Source organism: Notolabrus celidotus, chromosome 17 (assembly GCF_009762535.1).
Source record: "Notolabrus celidotus isolate fNotCel1 chromosome 17, fNotCel1.pri, whole genome shotgun sequence".
NCBI lineage: Eukaryota > Metazoa > Chordata > Actinopteri > Labriformes > Labridae > Notolabrus > Notolabrus celidotus.
This window is the reverse complement of record NC_048288.1, coordinates 2,836,637-2,855,627: the sequence shown is the minus strand read 5'-3', so window position 1 is coordinate 2,855,627 and position 18,991 is coordinate 2,836,637. Positions and strand designations below refer to the sequence as shown.

Below are 18,991 nucleotides of genomic sequence, written 5' to 3'. Positions count from 1 at the left end.
AATATGGATGAAACTAAATTTGAACCCAAACATTTAAAAAAATTTAACTGAAATGTAACTGGATTAAATGTCTATGTTATCTATTTTGGGGGTAGATGTCTATTTTATTTTATTTTATTGAATTCACATTTTTATTTATTCATATTTCTATCTTGTATTCCTTCTCTCTATTAATATTTTGACTCACCCCCGGGATAAATAAAGTTTTGATTCTGGTTCTGACTCTGAAGGTGTATGTTAAATGTGAATTATCCAAGAAAAAAAAAAGGATAAAAGAAATAGAAGAAAGGAAAATAAAATAAAATAAAATAAGGTTCAGCAAAATTGTAGAAGTATTGAAATTAATAACCCTGGTAACTTACCCATAAGTATTTATCTATGGCTTTAATTTAAGGCTGTAGAAACTCAGTGTTAATATTGGTAACCTACTCTGTCTGACCATTTTGAATTATAGTAACTGAAGTAGGATAAATGTCATATTCTTATTCTTTAAACAAGAGGGAACAACATTTGTGAAAATGCATTGAAGCGAGTACTATGTTGCCAAGCAGGACATACCAGTGGAGCCGGAGTGTTGAAGTCCATGGTGTGAGGAAGAAGAGACCTCAGTGGCTCTGTGACTGAACAAGGACCCCTCATCATCCTCACATGTAAGACTGAAAGCCTGTTTCTGTTGAACTGCTCTAACTCTTCCATCTGCACCTCTCTCTACATGTAATACTTCATCATATAATGTTCTGATTTCAGAGTAGTACAGTCATTACATTGGTAACGTGTACTACTAACCCTATGGTACTAACCGCACTGACTAGTTCCCCTGCTGCATTGCGTGGCCGTGTCGACCAATAGCGTCACAGGTCAGAGGTCAGAGTGTACCGGAAGTTGTTGGCTACTTCTGCCACTGCAGCTGCTGCTAGTGCAGGCAGCTCCTAGCATGCTAACCCGTTTCTCAGCGTGTTTTCTCTGACTGTCATCACACATGGAGGAAGTGAAAACGATGGAAATGTGCGGAAAAGAGAGCGGACACGTACGAGGAGATGAGTTTGAATGGCATCAACTCTGAAGAAGAAGAGAAGCTAACGCAGAGAAACCCGGAAGTGTTGTCAGAGGTAATGAGCTGGCTACTGTAGCTTGTTTGTTTGGGACAGAAATCAAAGTCAGATACTGAATCTGTCACTGATAGAAGTTGTTGCATTAAATATGGTTGACTTATCGGACAGCCGGTGATGTTAGGTGCGTTATCTATGTGTAGTTGTTATGCTAAATGAATTAGCTCGGTTAGCATGCTGTCTCTGGTCTCCTAGCTGACGTTCCTCCTATCATACTTTCCCCACATGCGTCTTTACATTCACACTACGAGTCCACACTGTGTCTGATGTTTGGTCTGTGTGGCTGTCTGCAGACCTGGACTATATTTAGTCTAGATCCAGACTGCAGACTTCAGTTATATATCTGCTTTCCTCCAACAGGAACCATAAAACTCAAAGCTGACACGGTGTACTTCCATTCATCTCTCCCTTCCAACACAAATATTAACTGTGCTTATTATGAGCCCTTTTTGAGAATCAATAATAATAATAATGATAATAACTTTATTTCACTTCAGAACAACGACCCAAACAGAGAAAAGTCTTAAAGCAGAATAATGGAGAAGACAAAAAGCTCAACAACAGATGATCCAACCAGTAATTTACTAATCCAGCATAATAACCCAATCAAAGGAGAACTCGCTCAGCCTCATTAATCCACATGTGAACCGTAAGATAAACAAGAACCCATCAGCACAGTGAGACTTGAACCAGCATGACTGCAGAGGTGAGAAAGATATTAAGAAGAGATGAAAACAATAAAATAAAGACATTCTTAAAAAATGATAGAAGAGAATAGCCTTTATTTGTCACTGTAAGGTGTACAATGAAATTAGAAGCGCTCCTCCTGAATGTGCATGTGATAAAGAGACAATATGAAATATATTACAAAATAAGTGTCCAATATTTACAGTCCGGCAGGAAGGAGAGGTATATGGTCAAATATGTCACATGAAATGTGATTGTTGCACTGGTATAAGAGCAAAGAGCCACTGCAACCGTGCGTGACGCCATCTTGGATTTAGTCATCAGGCAGTGATGATAAAATTATAGTCATAAATAAAACAATAAGATAAAACAGAGTCATGAGATATAAAACAAGATTAAAAAACATCAGGCAAATAAAACAGTACAAATAAATGCAACATATTAAAAAGTATGAATAAGATTAAAAGTCTGTAAAAGTGGGTTTTAAGAAGAGATTTGAAACATGTTACTGATTCTGCAAGCCTTTTCTCCTCAGACAGGTCGTTCCACATCCCTGATTGAAAAAGCTCAAGCTCCTTTAGTCTCTTTTAGTTTTAAGTTGCGACTTTGAAACAGCTACGAGGTTCCCACCTGAGGATCTAAGGCTGTGAGATGGCTCATTGGGGATCAACAGTTCAGATATGTAACATAGAGCAACACCATATGTGCTTTAAAAGTGATCATTAGGTTTTTAGATCTATTATTAAACTAATGAAGGGAGGCTAAAATCAGGGTAATGTGACATCATCTGTTAAGAAGCCTGCTGGCTGCTGCATTCTGTACAAGTTGGAGGCGTGAGAGTGATTTTGATGAATACCGGGGAGGAGGTATTCAGGTTTACTGGAGAAAATCAGAATACAGAATACAGAAGGAACAGATCCAGAAAGGTCCTGTTTGAGAGTTTCGTGTGCATGTTCTTAATTTCATATCAGGCTGAACTAGAATTACCAACAGAGGAGTGTTGACTCACGCTGACTCCTTTTCATTTCCGGCTATTGGTTCATTCAAATAATGAAGCTTCATTGTGTCGACTATTTGGGGCATGATTTCTTCCAACATGTTTTTTTTATTATTATTATTTAAATGCAGAAGATGTAAACCTTTGCTAAAGTTTGTTGTATGACAGTCGCCTGATTTGTTTTTCCTCCTGCGTCATGTCTCACAGGAAACATGTAATCCATCTCTCTCTGTTCCCGTCAGAGCTTCAGGTTTGTTCCTGACACTTCAGACAGAGAACACGATAAATCATAATGCTTAACTGCTTCCTTCTCTTTCTTCTCACAGCTGCCAGCAGACACAATGAGTGCCAAATATGGCCTGGTGGGCTACAACAGTTCACGGAAGCACATTTCCATTTCCATCCCCTCGTCCACCGAGGTGATGTCCCCCCACATCAAGTCTGTGGAGGAGCTGAGGGTCCTGGGAATCAACTTGAGCAGCTTCAGTCCCCCTACACAGTTCTGCATCTGTGTGGCTGGAGTCTTCCTCTTTTACCTCATCTATGGATACCTGCAGGTAACACGAAGGCTCATACTGAAATACTTTATGGAACAGCTGTAATGTGGCTCTGTGTCTTTGTAACCCATTATTTGTTTACGTGCACGGTTTTGCTGAGTAAAGTTTTGTTGCTTTGTGTAAAAATAGTCTGTGAGACAACAGACTTTGAGATTCAGGATGCTTTCATGACCTGCTTTCTGATTCTGTATCCCTCCCTCCCCCCAGGAGCTGATCTTCTCCGTGGAAGGCTTCAAGCCTTTCGGTTGGTACCTCACTCTGGTCCAGTTCGGCTTCTACTCCACGTTTGGACTCGTAGAGCTCCAGCTCACACAGGACAAACGCAGAAGGTAAACAGTTCCTGCTCTCAGAGAACGGCGTGTACTCTTGTGTTGTTTGCTCAGTCATGTTTTATTCTGATGGTGCACTTCACATTTAAAGACACAGTGTCGGTTCAAATCTTCTGCAGCTTTCAGTGTAACACTAAGATGTTTCTAACTGACTCTCCTGTCTCTCAGGATACCGGGGAAGACCTACATGATCATCGCCTTTTTAACAGTGGGCACCATGGGCCTGTCCAACACCTCGCTGGGATACTTGAACTACCCGACACAGGTCATCTTCAAATGCTGTAAGCTCATCCCAGTGATGATTGGAGGAGTGTTCATTCAAGGTAAGCTGTCTTACTTGTGATGGTTGGGATTTTTTTCTGCCCTCTTCCTGTTTGATTCATCATCTGCTCTGTAGTTACTTTTATTTCTATGATCTCTTTACTTTTCTCTCTACATCTTTATGGGCTTTCACAAAAACATGGAGCAGCACACTGGTAGACAAAAGATCTGACCAGGGTTGTTCGGGTGTTTTAAGCGTTTGCTCGTTAATAACCCGATGCTCCAAAGTTAGAAAACGCAAAATGATTCAAGATAACTCACTGATTTGTCCTGTTGGTTGATTTTATGGAACATGCAGCATTTTGTGAGCTTTTTAACCCTTACTGCATTAAAGTATGCAGTCCCCTCCATCAGTGCGTCTATTAATGTCTCATCAGTTATAATGTTAATGTTTGTCACACTGAAGACAGCTGTGGTCTGCCTACGGGATATAACTACACACGCACACACCTATATTCATACAATGTTGTGATATTTGACTGATTGAAAGTATTGGACACATACTAGACTCTATTTCTGGTAACTTCTTTCTTATTTTGTATGTGAATTCCACCTGTTTTTCTGACAGTTAAGAGCTAACTTTAACATAAAACAGAGAGAGTGTGTGTGTGTGTGTGTGTGTGTGTGTGTGTGTGTGTGTGTGTGTGTGTGTGTGTGTGTGTGTGTGTGTGTGTGTGTGTGTGTGTGTGTGTGTGTGTGTGTGTGTGTGTGTGTGTGTGTGTGTGTGTGTGTGTGTGTGTGTGTGTGTGTTTTTAAGAGTAAACTGTGTCTCTAGGAGGAGATTGTCCTTTAAAAGTAAAGAATGTGTGGCTGACTTTATTTACCATGGTGCTAACCAAAATGAAGAAACACTGTAAAACAATAAATGTGAAACACTGGCCACCTTCAACATCAATCAACTAATAAGATCGTCTTTAATCAGGACTTTAAAGTAAAGCTTTTGACTCCCGGCACTCTACAGCAGGGGTTCTTTAACTTTCAGCCCGTGACCCCCAAAATGTAGATGCCAAAGACTCACGACCCCCACTGTCCCTCAAAGTGATTTAATGTGGCTTCATTTAGCTGGTCAGCAGAAAATGACCCTACCTATATGAGCATGTGTCTGTGTTTCCTGTGCTGTTATGAATTAAAATACTGCTACTGATGCTTTAGATAATTAACTGTTCACTAACCCTAAACTTAGGAGTCATCTGGAAACAAAGAACCCCCCAGTTTTGTCTCGCGACCCTTCGGGAGCCCCTTCTCTAGAGTCCCCCCGTACCTTACCTGGAGTCCAAATTGAGTCGATGCTCTGCAGCTTTTGTAGAGTTCAGGCGACCTTTGGTGTTAAAGAACCTGTCAGGGCTGCTGTCACCCTTTATTTTAGTAATCTATTGATTATTCTGGTGATTTAATCGAGACATTTTTTCTTCATGAAATCCCTTTCACTTCATAATGTCATGTAAAAGAGAAAACAGGTTCTTCTAACTGTCTTTAAAACAGATCAAATCAAATGAGCCCTAGTCTGTGTCTTCATTGCACCGGTATCTGTTTCTTTAAGAAATATTTTCCCAATTTCATCTGATACTATTGAAATACACATTACACTGTTTATAGTACATCGACATCTTTCTACTCCTCCCTTTTCACAAACAGCAGTGAGCCCCACCCCTCCTCACTTCCTTTCTCGTCTCTCTACCTGTCGTAGTATTCATGAGCAGCACGTTTTATCAAGATTCTTAAAGCTCATCTGGGTCTTAGATCTAAGCCTTAGATCCTCTGGTGGGTCTCTTCTGGTCGTTTCAAAGTCGAGGCTCAAATCCAAAGGGGATCGAGGTTTCTCTATCAGAGCCCCTCGACTTTGGAACGGCCTCCCTGATGAAATAATGCTCGCAGACTCAGTGACATCTTTTAAATCTCTTCTTAAGATCCATTTTTACAGACTTGCTTTTATGTGACCTCATCCTTTTATCTGCTTTTTATTTTTATTAATTTGTATTATTTTTTAAATTTAATTACTTAATTATTTTAAATTTAATTTAATTATTATTATAATATTTTTCACTTGTTATTTTAATTTTCTTAATCAATCATTTTCTATTTTCTCTAATGTGATGTCGTCTTTTTCTTAAAACCCTTTTTATTGTCCTTTAATGCCTTTATTTATTTTCTTATTTATTTATTTTACTTATTTATTTATTTTACTTATTTATTTAATTCATTCCTTTTTTATATTTATTTATTTATTTACTCATTTGTTTATTTTTTATTTACTTATTTAATTAATTCATTTTTTATGTTTTATTTATTTATTTACTTATTTGTTTATTTTATTTACTTATTTAATTAATTCATTTTTTATATTTTTTTATTTATTTACTTATTGTTTTATTTTTTTATTTATTTACTTATTGTTTTATTTTTTTATTTATACTATTATTATTTTTTTAAACCTCTTAAACATTGATTTATTGATCCACTGTCTCATCACTTTATTCTCATAATTTTTTGTGATTATTCTTTTAATATTTAGGTTGTATTTTTGTTTTCTCCATTGTTTGAAATTCTACACTCCTCTGTCTGTTACAGGTTTATTTTATCTTCTGTATCCTGCCATGCTTTGTTTGTTAAAGCGCTTTGTAAACATTTGTTTTTAAAGGTGCTATACAAATTATAATATTATTATTATTATTATTATTATTATTATTATTATTATTATTATTATTATTATTATTGTATTATGATGTCACAGACTGTGAGCCACATGTGGACGAGGTTCATGACGAAGAATCCTGTGATTTTCCAAAACTAAGAGAGTGCAGAATAAACTCAGCACCAACCATCTGACCATGACTTTAAAAATCTTTTCAAACAGCTCTTTGAGATGGTTCATGTTTACCTCACACTTCAGTCAATGCATTAAGAATGTGGACGCACTGAAGGAGCTCTCCCTCCCTCTCTATGATAACCTGCAGAGTGTGTCAGACACCGCAGGTCATCAGACACAAGCAAGAGAGAGCGACATGAGACTGTCTGATTCATTGAATGACAAGCTTATACTGACTAAATAAAAATGTAAATACTTCAGAAGTCCTCCCAGGTGTCAGCTATGTGTAGAAACACTGGACTGGAGGTTTAGACACCCTGCACTTTGTTTTCTTTTTGTTTCATTTTAAAGCGATTCCACATTTTGGACATTTTCTGCTGTTTCCACCGAGGTGTCTGTTCTTTTTGCCCCTTGTTATTTTCAAAGCAAGCACTTGCGACACCAAAATATCCATCTGTGCGTCACACTGTGTGCTGTATATATATTTAAAGAAGCCTCCAGGCAAATTAATTGTTTTATATTTAATCCTATATTTGTATAATTTGTATGGCATCCAAAAACAATTCTACATATGGTTTTGAGGAGGCATGGATACAGAAGCCAGCCTTTCAGTACTGGACTGCCAACTGTACTTAAAACCTGAGACCGAAATCAAATTTTAAATGAAAATGTTACAAATTCATATAGTCCAAAATGTAAAGGGATGAGCTCAGACCAGGTATGATTAAAACCTTGTGAGTAAATCATCAGTTTTTTATCTGAACCATGGAGGGATCTCCATGAAAATGAAGGTTGCTGTATTACTTTCAGGAAATGAAATAAAATTAAAATAAAACATTTTAGATTTCACACCTCATGCCAGCACTTTAACAATTTCCTTTAAAGCACTTTCACATGTAATCCCTCTTCTTATCTCTTCTCACGTCTGTTGTTTCATTCGTCAGAGCACAGTCCTGGTTTCTCTCTGCTCGTGGTTCTCCTCTCCGTCTGTCCTTTCATCCTCACGCCGGCCTTTTCAAGGTTCTGTGTCCTCAGCGTCAGACAGGTTTTCACTGTTTTGCCTTTCTACATCTCTGTCTCTCCCCCCCCCTTCGGGAAAGGTAGATGTGAGGACCACGGTCCCTGAAGGGGTCATGTGGAAAACAGAACTTGTTCACTTAGAATGCAAAGAGGAAAGAAAGTGAGAGAGTGGGATGGACAGATGAAGGGAGGGGTGTGGGGTTGCATCTGATTTGAGGCCCTTCAAAGGCGAGTCAGGGAATCAAAGCCGACCACGGCCAACCTGATGCTCCGTCCCCCTGTCATCCTCTAGGCATCCATCCGTCAGTCTGCTTTTGGAAGACTCCTTCATCCTGTTGTTTTCCTCCCAACTTTAGTTTTTTCACAAAGCCTTTTTTTGGTGCTTTGTTGCGTGCACAAACTCAGGAAACTTCTCATTGTCAAGAAAACACACTGCAGAAACTTCAAGTCACATTCTGACCTGAGCCAGTGGTCGTCTTCTTTATTCAAAAAGAGGGGGGGCGTCTTTTGAAGAGTCTTTTAAGTGGTGCTGGTTTCTCTGTGTTTTTGATGTTCCTAAAGGTTTCAATGAATTAAACCAGTCACACCCCGTTCTGTTGAGCTCTCACGCTGCTGTAACCTTTCAAACCATTTCCTTGTTTTGTTTTTGTGATCTCGGGGTGAAAAGGATCTCAGGGATTTAGAGAGATTCAGAGTGCAACATCAGAAAGATATTCAGAAGTATTCAGTTCTTGTTATTTGTGTTTCAGGTAAACGCTATAACCTGGCCGACGTGTCTGCTGCTGTCTGCATGAGTCTCGGACTCATCTGGTTCACGCTAGCTGACAGCAAAGTGGCCCCAACTTTCAACGTCACAGGTGACTTTTCTCAGCAGACCCTGATGGTGTCATAGAAATGATCATACATAAAATCGATCTCTTTACTTAAAGGTGACACATTGTAAATTGGATGATCTGTGTTGCATATTTGTCCTGAGATATCAGTGTTTTTAGTTGTGCATCATTCTGTGTACAGGTGTCCTCCTCATCTCCCTGGCGCTGTGTGCGGACGCCGCTATTGGAAATGTGCAGGAGAAAGCCATGAAGCTCCACAACGGCTCCAACTCTGAAATGGTACGCCAACAAATGTTCATACAAGAGAGTTAAAAGTATGAAGGTCTGATGATGTTTCGGGTCAGTCGTTCTACAGTTATTGAAACGGAATGATCAATCTGTGTGTGATGTCACTGACTGGTCACCTGCGGTTGACAGGTGCTGTACTCGTACTCCATCGGGTTCGTCTACATCCTGACCGGCCTGCTCTGTGTGGGGGGGCTGGGGCCTGCAGTGGCCTTCTGCTCAGAGGTGAGTGTGACTTAAAGGCCTCCAGCATGAGATGTGTCTGACTGTGTTGTAAATTGTTTTGTTAAAGAGAAAATAAACACTGTGTTTACATGTTACTTAGTGTAGTGATTTATAAAGAAGACAATATTTACATGGTTGCAACAATGAATGTGAAAAACAGCAAAGGTTAAAGGCTGATTTATACTTCTGCGTTGAATCAACGGCGTACCCTACGCCGGGGGTCCGCGTAGCTCCCGTACCTACGCCGAGGCCTACGCACGTAGCTGACGTGCACCTCCTCCAAAATGTAACTCCCCGTAGAGCCGACGCGGACCGCAAGCTCTGTGATTGGTCCGCGCGGCGGCTTTGTCTTTCCCGCATTTAAAGCACTTCCGGGATCCCGGACATCGGCCGCACATCGTCCGTGTATTTCATCTTCTCCTCTCTATTCTTCATGTAATCATGTCTGTATGATAAACAGCAACATGTATCAGCTGTAGATTAACAGAACACGCTCTGAATCTCTGTGGAAAAGGAAACAGAGATCGTAGCGGGACCGGAAGCAGGCGACCGGCTATCAGAGAGACCACACTGCCCTCAGGCGTTTCGTCGGAGAATAGCTGTGCGACACGGATACACTGACGCACAAGTATGTGGTGCTCATGTCTGCGTCAGCCCCTGCTGCGTAGGGGAGACGCAGAAGTATAAATCAGCCTTGAGGATGTGAGTTATATTTCATGTGTTGGCAGGAAGTGCTTTTATTTTGAAGAACATCACTGAGTTGTTGCTAGTTTGATGATGTTGTAATTAGACCAAGCAGCAACCCCCGGTCTCCAAATATGAAGCCCATGCGGAAGTGTTATAAACTGCAGTTCATCAAGTGTCCACTTGAGGCTGGCTGCAGAAACACCAGAAACCACATACACACCCATTCAAAGAAGACGATCTTTACAGCAGAAATAAACATGTTTACAGTCTGGTTCAAAAAACAGTTTAGATCTGAAGAGCTCATTTCTCTATCGACACACACTGTTCGGGTGGATTTATTTAAAACTCTGTATTTTTGAAGATATTAAACTTACGACTCTTTCCCAAATAAGGGCATGGCTGACTTGACTGACAGGCGGGAACACTGTAGCTGTTAGCGAGGAGGCTCAAGCCCCGCCTCTTTACCTCACACTATCTCGACAGAATTTAGGTTGCGTTCAACATTTCCAACATGGCTCCCGCTGACGATTGGCTTCAAAACGTGGGTGACGTCACGGGTACTACGTCCATATTTATACAGTCTATGGATTCAGCACATCATGCAGATGTCTGTTTTAACCAAGAGAGAGATTCCGGTGGCTGGTGGTGAGGCTTTCAGCAGTGTGTCTGCCCCCTGGTGGCTGGTGGTGAGGCTTTCAGCAGTGTGACTGCCCCCTGGTGGCTGGCTGCAGTATAGGTCAAAAAATCCGTCCCCCCCATTCATTTGAATGGGGGAGCAGTCAAACTTTAAAAAATAAATACATGTGGTACGAATGTTTCTCACATCCGTATGCTGTGGTGATATGTAGTTAGTATTTGACTGTTTTGTGTTCAAGTCCTCTTTTTCCTGAAAAGTTTCTTTTTCGTTAGTTATTAGAGTTTAAAAAACGGGGTTTTACTTCCGGGTTTCCTTTGATTCACAGCCGCCGTAGAGAGAAACTTCAAAGGGCACACAGCGTCTTGTGACGCTACGCTGTAGGGCGGAGCTTGTTACAGTGGCTTCACAGGCTCTGGCTGCACAATGGCTGCGCCCAGGAGCGGGATTTTTTGGCTTCAGAACCGTACAACGGGAAGAGGTGGAGCAACGCTGTCCATTTTTATTTACAGTCTATGGTTTTAACCATAGACTGTAAAAAATATGGAGGTAGTATCCGTGACGTCACCCATCTGTTTCTGAAGAGCTGTTTTGAGACCAATCGGCTGTGGCAGCCATATTGCTTCTGTCGAGCCAGTGTGACGTAAAGAGGCGGGCTTTGAGCCTCCTAGCCAACAGCTGCAGTGTTCCTGCAGTCAGCTGTGCCTCTCATTGGAAGACTGGTAATCTCAATATCTTCGAAATTGCCGAATTAGAAAAAAATTCACCCCCCTCACAGTGAGAGGACATCGAGAAATTAGCTATCCAGACTACACTCATCTTTTGTACCAGGCTGTAAACATGTTTATTAATGCTGCAAAGATCGTCTTTTCCCCATTCATGTGTATGTGACTTCCGGTACTTCCGGAGCCAGCCTCAAGTGGATCCTCGATGAACTGCAGCTTTTAACACTTCAGCATTGACTCGTATTTTTAGACCGGAGGTTGCCGCTTGGTTTTAACCCCTCTCCCCTCTGTAAAGCTACATTATATGAACAGTAAACAGCTCAGTTCAAAAGAAACATCACAGCCTGCTGCTCCAAGGTCCAGTCTGTGTATTTACATTATGATTGAACTGCTTTAAAGTGTGCTCTTACTGTATGTGCTCTTTGTTAGTCCTGGTTCATCAGGAGGAAACATTTTCATCCATCTCACTGAGAGTATTAATGTTTGTTCTCTTCTTCCTCTCAGCATCCTGTGAAGACGTACGGTTACGCGTTCTTCTTCTCTCTCACCGGGTACTTTGGCATCTCCTTCGTGCTGGCCTTGATCAAGCTGTTTGGTGCCCTGGTTGCAGTTACAGGTCAGTTTAATGTTCACTGTGATAATGTAATATTGAATCACCTGAATGTAGAACAGAAGTGTTGATTTAAAGATCTTAGAGAGTCTCTGAGCTCTTCTTTGTTTGTACTGAAACATGTTGTTTTCTTCTTTGCAGTAACCACTGGGAGAAAGGCCATGACTATCGTTCTTTCCTTCATGTTCTTTGCGAAACCTTTCACTTTTCAGTAAGTACGGTCACCTTTTGACTTTGATCACTTCTCGTGGAGTTGAAAACCTAACTGGTCGACACTCATTTCTCTTCCTAACAAAGAAAAACTTGATTCTGCTCCCCTGGCCCTGGTTTTCATGTCCTCAGTCCATTTCAAGACCTTGACTCCTCCACTGCTCTCTCCCCCAGTCCTTCACACTCACTCAGTCTCCAGCGACTCTGTGCTGTCAAAAGGGTCTTGTTTTCTGCTGTACCTCCAAACACACACATACACACACACACACACACACACACACACACACACACACACACACACACACACACACACACACACACACACTTTAAAAGAAATATAAACACTTTTCAGTATCCTCTTAGCCAACTTTATTCCCCCTCCAGCTGGTGCCTTCCACCGTTGCTGGACTCAGTAACTTTTCTGGCTCCAGTTTACATTTCGAACCAAAAACAATGATTATCAGGATATTTAGATTTAGAACAGCTTTTTTTCCCCCAAACATACATTTGTCTTAATTACTTTTAGAGATAAAATGAAATCAGTCCCTCCAGGATTTCACAGGATTTTTCTGTGATTGTTGACAGCTTTTTGAAAAAATTGCAGTGAAAGTTGCAATTTCTTTTTTTGCTTTTTGCCCCCCAATAACATCTCAGGGGCAAGTAAATACGTTAATCTACAGTTGTTTTTAGAAAACATTCTTGATGTGGCCACTGACTGTATTTTGATTCTCTTGACTCGCAGTAAAATGCCATGAAAGCGCTGAATTGCACATTTACGACGGTCCCTGAATGCACCTCGCAGTGACAGAGGTACCTGACAGGCAGTTCACGCACTCTGAAATGCATCTGCATCTTTGATGACGAGGAGTTGATCCAAACTTACTAAATGTGTCTGATGTTTCACCAAACTGGATTAAATCAAGCTGTAGACGAGGAGCTTTTTACGGTAACCACGGCAACAACGTCAAACATCAAATAGTAAACAGACGTGCCCCGGTTGTGTCTTTGTCACTAACGTACACTGGGAGTAAAAATCATCAATGAAGATGAGACAGATGCATGGAGGTGAGGAGAGCTGGTTCATAAAGCACACCTGCTGCAGGTAGAGACCAAGCTAACACTGAGCCCCTCAATCTATAAATAACAACGTTGTCATCATCACTTGTCCTGCCTGCTGTCCCCTCTTTTCACCCGTTCTCTGTGCGTGTTTTGTTGTTGAAAAGTGCCGATCAGGTGAGGACTTAGGTTTATGTTCCAAGGAAGTGAAATTGATGATGAAACCGATGACGTACAGGGGCTGAGATGAAGGTAATTGGTCGCGCTGATTGGTTGAATTTGCGTTGATAGTTGCGATCGCGAAAACGCAACTTCCTGGAGGGACTGATGAAATGAACTGAAACAGGAAGTATCTTAGTTACCAGATTTCAGGAATTAAACATGTTAATACAAAAAGACATGAGCTTAGTCCTCACTGTTGTTCTGAGGATGGTGACGGAAGACCGAAGCCTTTAACTGACATCATTTCACTCCTCAAACTATTCAGAGATCTGTTCGGTTATTTGCGTTGATGTTTGCATTAGTTTCTCACCTTTGTCCGTCATTTGAATTAAACAAACTTTGTTTCTAGTTTTAGCCCTTCAAACTTCATACTAGGGATGACCACAATTAATCGATTATCGATTAATTGATTGTTAAGAAATTACTCGAAACACACATTTTTGTTATCAATTTTCCATCACGTGGAACAAACATCATGTGGTCTCATATTACACTCATCTATCAGGGAGGTGTTTAAGTATAGTAGCATGTTTCGACGTGAATCAGCTGTTAAAGGTGTTGCGCTACAGCAAAGACGCTCAGCTGGCGGCTGCGGCTGCACGTCAGGTCTCCACGTGCGTTTTTTAAAAGAGGATCAATACAAAACTGCTGCCAACAACAACACGGACACAAAGGTTGACAGCTTTAAACAGGATATTTCCCACCTTTCCCGCATTTCCCGCCTCATGTCAAAGGCAACAGACAGGTGGGAAATTCTGGTACGCTACGTTTACAGAGCAGCAACATCAGAGCCGTCTGGGCTTTTCTCCAGCGGGACTGATTATGACCCGGTTGCACTCCTGGCTGACACCTGACCGAATACACATGTTTATTTTTCTCAATAAGAAGGAGTAGACAGAAAACTGGACACTGTGAGTCTGAAGTACTTTTCTGTTAGTATTATGAGCCTTCGCTTTATAAGATTATGTCCGCGGAGAATGTTTCTATGAGCCTGATCGTTGATATTCTGCATGTCAAACGTGTGCCCGTATTCAATCCCGTCAGTTATATGCATTTTGTTGCTGTAGAAAATATAATTTAGGGGGAAAACAACCTATTTGGCATTGTTTTTGACGTAAGAATAATAATGGGGTTTTTTTATCAATTAATCGATAATTGATCGTTAACATTTCCAAAAATCGATCACGGGAAATAATTAAAATGTACATCCCTACTTCATACTTAAGGTCCTTTGAAAGCAGTCTTCCAATTGGCTGCCCTCATGAACCCCTCACTGTTTCTGTTTATTGGATAATGTATAGTCAATGCTGGTTATAACCATAGACTGTATAAAATATGGACGCAGTATCCGTGACATCACCCATCTGTTCCTGAGCGCTGTTTTGAAGCCAATTGTCGGTGGCAGCCATATTGGAAGGGGCGGAGTTTGAGCCTCCTCGCCAACAGCTACAATGTTCCTGACCGAAAGTCAAGTCAGTCATGTCCTTATTTGGGCAATCACTTGTAATCTTAATATCTTCTGAACCATTGCGTTAATGCTGTAAAGATCGTCTTCTTTGAATGGGTGTGTATGTGGTTTCTGGTGTTTCTGCAGCCAGCCTGAAGTGGATTCTCGATGAATTGCAGTTTATAACACTTCTGCATGGGCTTCATCGTTTGAGACCGGAGGTTCGCTTGGTTATAACAAACAGGGTGAGACGAGACCCCTCTGCCTCCAATCATGGTCTCATCTCACCCTGTCAGGATTCTACTAGGCATTGCTACAATGCTAACTATACATTATCACATGATGTTTGTTCAGATAAAAAAAGATTGTTGCTCTGATTGCACAAATCGTATCACTACAATGGCTACAGATTTTAATCTTTCTTCTTGTAGCACAAACAAACGCAAAACTAAACATCTCAACTCATGGTCAAGTCAAAACAGCATGCTAATATAATAATAATTAGGTTACGTTGGAGACTATAAAGAATATAAAGGTTTACCTCATTCAGCTCTCTTTCTCAAAACTTTTCAGTTGACACACCTAGCACTGTTGCTATTCTCACCACACTCATGTCTTTTTCTTTGTAGTGATCAGTAACTTAGAGATGCACACACCAGCTCTGCTGCCATGGCAGGACAGGATCCAGCATTAAAATATCCAGATTGTTTGGCCTACCAATTCAGTATGCTAATAGAAATTAGCAGCTTCTCCAAGCGGCAACCTCCGGTCTTAAAATGTGAAGCCAATGCGTGTGTTATAAACTGCAGGTCCTCGAGTGTCCACTTGAGACTGGCTACAGAAGCACAGGAAACCACATACACACCCATTCAAAGAAATAAGAATGACATAAACATGTTTACAGCCTGGTTCAAAAAATAGTTTAGGTCTGAATAGCTCATTCCTCTATCAGCACACACTGTACGGGGGGTGAATTTTTTCATAACTTGTTATTGAAGATATCCAACTCATGAGTTTTGCATAATTAGAGGCACAGCTGACTTGACTGACAGGTGGGCCCACTGTAGCTGTTAGCGAGGAGGGTAAAGGCCCGCCTCTTTACCTCTTGCTAGGTCAACCTTAAAGGTGACATATCATGCAAAATGAACTTTTTAATGGTTCTCTACCTGAAATATGTGTCCCTGGCATGTCTACAAACCCCCCCGAGAATGAAAAAAATCCATTCTGCCCCTGTTCTGATTTCTCCACCTTTCTGTAAATGTGTGTGAAACGAGCCGTTTCAGACTTCAGTGTTTTTGTTACGTCACAACAATATCCGGTCTGTCACGGAGTCAGAGCTCGGAGCTTGTTCAGCCCATAGACTGTATAAAATAATACTGAATCCCTCCTCCGTTTTTCATTACCTGCACACATGTGTGGTAACAAGGAGCTTAGGAGGGAGGCATGCTAGTTGTAGGCTGTCTTAATAAACACAAAGGTCGGTTTTACTCCCCACGTCTGCAGATTTGAAGATCTAGTGGAGGATTTTTATTTGTCATGGATAAGTGCTAGCGCTAATTAGCATAGCCACATAGCTACATGTTCATAGCTGTAGCTGTAGCTGTGTACCACCAAGACACACGTCTACATATTGATAAATAAAACAACAAGAAACACTAAATCTGTGACCAATGGTTCAGAAAGGTCCTGCTGCAGGCGCCTCTCCGTCAGGATCAGATTCTGGATCAGATTCAGAGGGTTGAAGTAATGCGGGTCTGTGAGCAGCCTTGTATATTCAGCCAACATGTAAACATTAGATCAACGTGCTGGAGAGCCGAGGCACATCCACTTCCTGAGGGGGGCGTGGTCAGAGAGAAAACAGACTGTTCTGAGGAGGATTTTTTTTTTTTTCAGGCAGACCAAAATCTGATTTCAAAGTGTTTTTTTGAGCATAAACTTTAAAGACATGTTTTGGGGACCTCTTAGACCAATATATATTGATGAAAAAAGCGTGATATGTCACCTTTAAGTTAAGTTGAGTCGGCATTTCCAATATGGCAACCGCTTATGATAGGCTTCAAAACTCATCCATTAGGTGATGTCACAGAGACTACGTCCACATATTATACAGTCTATGGTCTTCTCACTAATGTTCACTGATTATGCTAAACGTTTTTGCCTCAGTGTCAACCAGCAGAAGTAAAAAGTGCTGGAGCTCATTGCTCTTGTAATGCAGAATTCATGAGCATTGTCTAACAGTTTTGACCAATCAGAATCAAGTGTTTAACTGTCGGGTGATGAGTAAGAAAGCAGGGTAATAAGCGTGTTAATGTATGATTAGCAGGTAGTGAAGCAAAATAGAATCTGGACTGGGTGAGACAAGAGAAGATGATTTTATTGATTTAAATGATTTATGTTTACAGTTTTTAAAAATAGTCCCAGTGATTCCTCGTCAGTGATCGTTCCATGGTGATGGATTCTTCTCTGTCTGTTGTGGTGGATTGAACATGAAACTGTCCTCATTCAGCTCTCCTTCTTCTCTGAGCTCTGTGGTTCACACACCTTTAAAAAGAAACTAATGTCACAACTTTGAACCCTGCTGCTATCATCACCACCGCTCATGGTTTAACTTTCTTTGTAGAGATCACTAACCTAAAGTTTCTCTCACCTGCTCCGAATCAAGCATCTTACACAACCAGAAAGAAGCATGTATAAGTGTGTGTTTTTTGCACCCTGTCCTTTTAAGATCTCTGAACACTCTCTCTCTCTCTCTCTCTCTCTCTCTCTCTTTCTCTCTTTCTCTCCCTCTCTCCCTCTCTCTCTCTCTCTCTCTCTCTCTCCCTCTCTCTCTCTCTCTCTCTCTCTCTCTCTCTCTCTCTCTCTCTCTCTCTCTCTCTCTCTCTCTCTCTCTCTCTCTCTCTCTCTCTCTCTCTCTCTCTCTCTCTCTCTCAGGTACATATGGGGTGGCCTTCTGGTGCTCTTCGGCATCTTCTTAAATGTTTACAGTAAAAACAGAGACAAAATGAAGCTTCCCTCCATCAAGGACCTCAGGAGCTTGCTGCTTTCAGGAAAGAAAGTCCGGTTTCTTTCACAAAACGTATAGAGGAGCACCCACAGGCGGAGCTGAAGACCTGAGCTGGCAGGTTGTACATCTGTTCGGATGTAGAGCTGGCCCAGCTGGTCCAGGAGGTAGGCTGAAGTGTGTGTGTGTGAGCTATGAGCCTCATCAACACCAACATTGAGTGAGAAGTGGGATGAAAATCAACAGGGAGAACAGAATGAACAATGGGGACAGACGTTTCATCTGGTTTAGTACACAACATGTGTACTACGTGACTGAAAGTACTCAAACTGAAGGAACTGTAACTACACTTTGTAAGTGGATGGAAGCGTGAGGGCTCTGGAAAAGCAGTGCTGCAGAAACCCCGACAAACATTCCCAACATGGAGGATGACACCAAGGACCTTTAAGACTCTCTAAAGGGAAGCCAGCGCCTTAGCTAACCAAATCGCACAGTTTTGCACTGGAAATGACACTTGAGCCGCCGAGTGGTCGGGTAACAGAGAAGAAGACGACGACAAGAGCACAGAGCGACATTTCAACGATCATTCCTGAAATGAATGTTGATCCCCTCCCTTAGAAGAAAAGGACTAACAGGCATATCTGCCCCGCATGTGCCAGCAAGACGGACAACAACACTTTGTTTTAGCTAATCATTGTCTTGATAACTTGTAATTTATATCTGACTGTGCCCTCGTTCATTAAACACGTGGGGTGTGTGTGTGATTGTTTGGTGACACTTTGGGGAGTTTGAAGACATTCGCTACAGTGAACATCAAAAGGTCAACTGCCATGATTTGCTAACCATGTGTTTGGTGGGAGGGTACCACTCTTTTTACATTAAAACAAACTCAGACAATTCTCTCAGAGTCCAGTGTTTTCTCTCCGTTTGTGTGTGTATGTGTGTGTGTGTATTGTCAGCAAAACTCTTCTTCTCCCCCTTTGCACCGCTGAGAGAAGAGTTGAAATGTTGCCAAACTGAGTGTGTGTTTATCCATCCGATGGCCGTGGGCATGTTTGATTAGGAGTCCTGAAAAAAAGAAAGCACTGCTAGACAAAAAGTAAACAGCACTGCCTCGGCTGTCCTGTTCATTCAGGAGCATCGTGTGTGTGTGTGTGTGTGTGTGTGCGTGTGTCCATCATTTATATTAACGCCGGTCTCCACTCACTCAGAGTGATGTGATGACACGAC

At 41.4% G+C, this 18,991-nt stretch overlaps 1 protein-coding gene across 1 annotated transcript; it reads left to right on the top strand.

Moving 5' to 3' along the window:
* Positions 1-838: 838 nt before the first annotated feature.
* On the top strand, positions 839-18,661 carry slc35b3 (solute carrier family 35 member B3). Its single transcript, XM_034706867.1, has 10 exons — positions 839-1,109; positions 3,120-3,350; positions 3,558-3,679; positions 3,848-4,002; positions 8,576-8,683; positions 8,841-8,938; positions 9,077-9,169; positions 11,720-11,831; positions 11,967-12,036; positions 17,692-18,661. Exons 1-10 carry the CDS (start codon positions 1,038-1,040, stop codon positions 17,840-17,842), a joined length of 1,212 nt encoding a protein of 403 aa, XP_034562758.1. The 5' UTR covers positions 839-1,037; the 3' UTR covers positions 17,843-18,661.
* Positions 18,662-18,991: the final 330 nt, after the last annotated feature.

What these genes read in the sequence shown, in the direction of transcription:
- slc35b3 (XM_034706867.1), top strand. Translation starts at nt 1,038, where the DNA reads ATGAGTTTGAATGGCATCAACTCTGAAGAAGAAGAGAAGCTAACGCAG. An exon ending in CAGTGGCCTTCTGCTCAGAG is followed by an intron (nt 9,170 to 11,719) that starts GTGAGTGTGACT and finishes TCTTCCTCTCAG; the next exon opens with CATCCTGTGAAGACGTACGG. An exon ending in GCGAAACCTTTCACTTTTCA is followed by an intron (nt 12,037 to 17,691) that starts GTAAGTACGGTC and finishes TCTCTCTCTCAG; the next exon opens with GTACATATGGGGTGGCCTTC.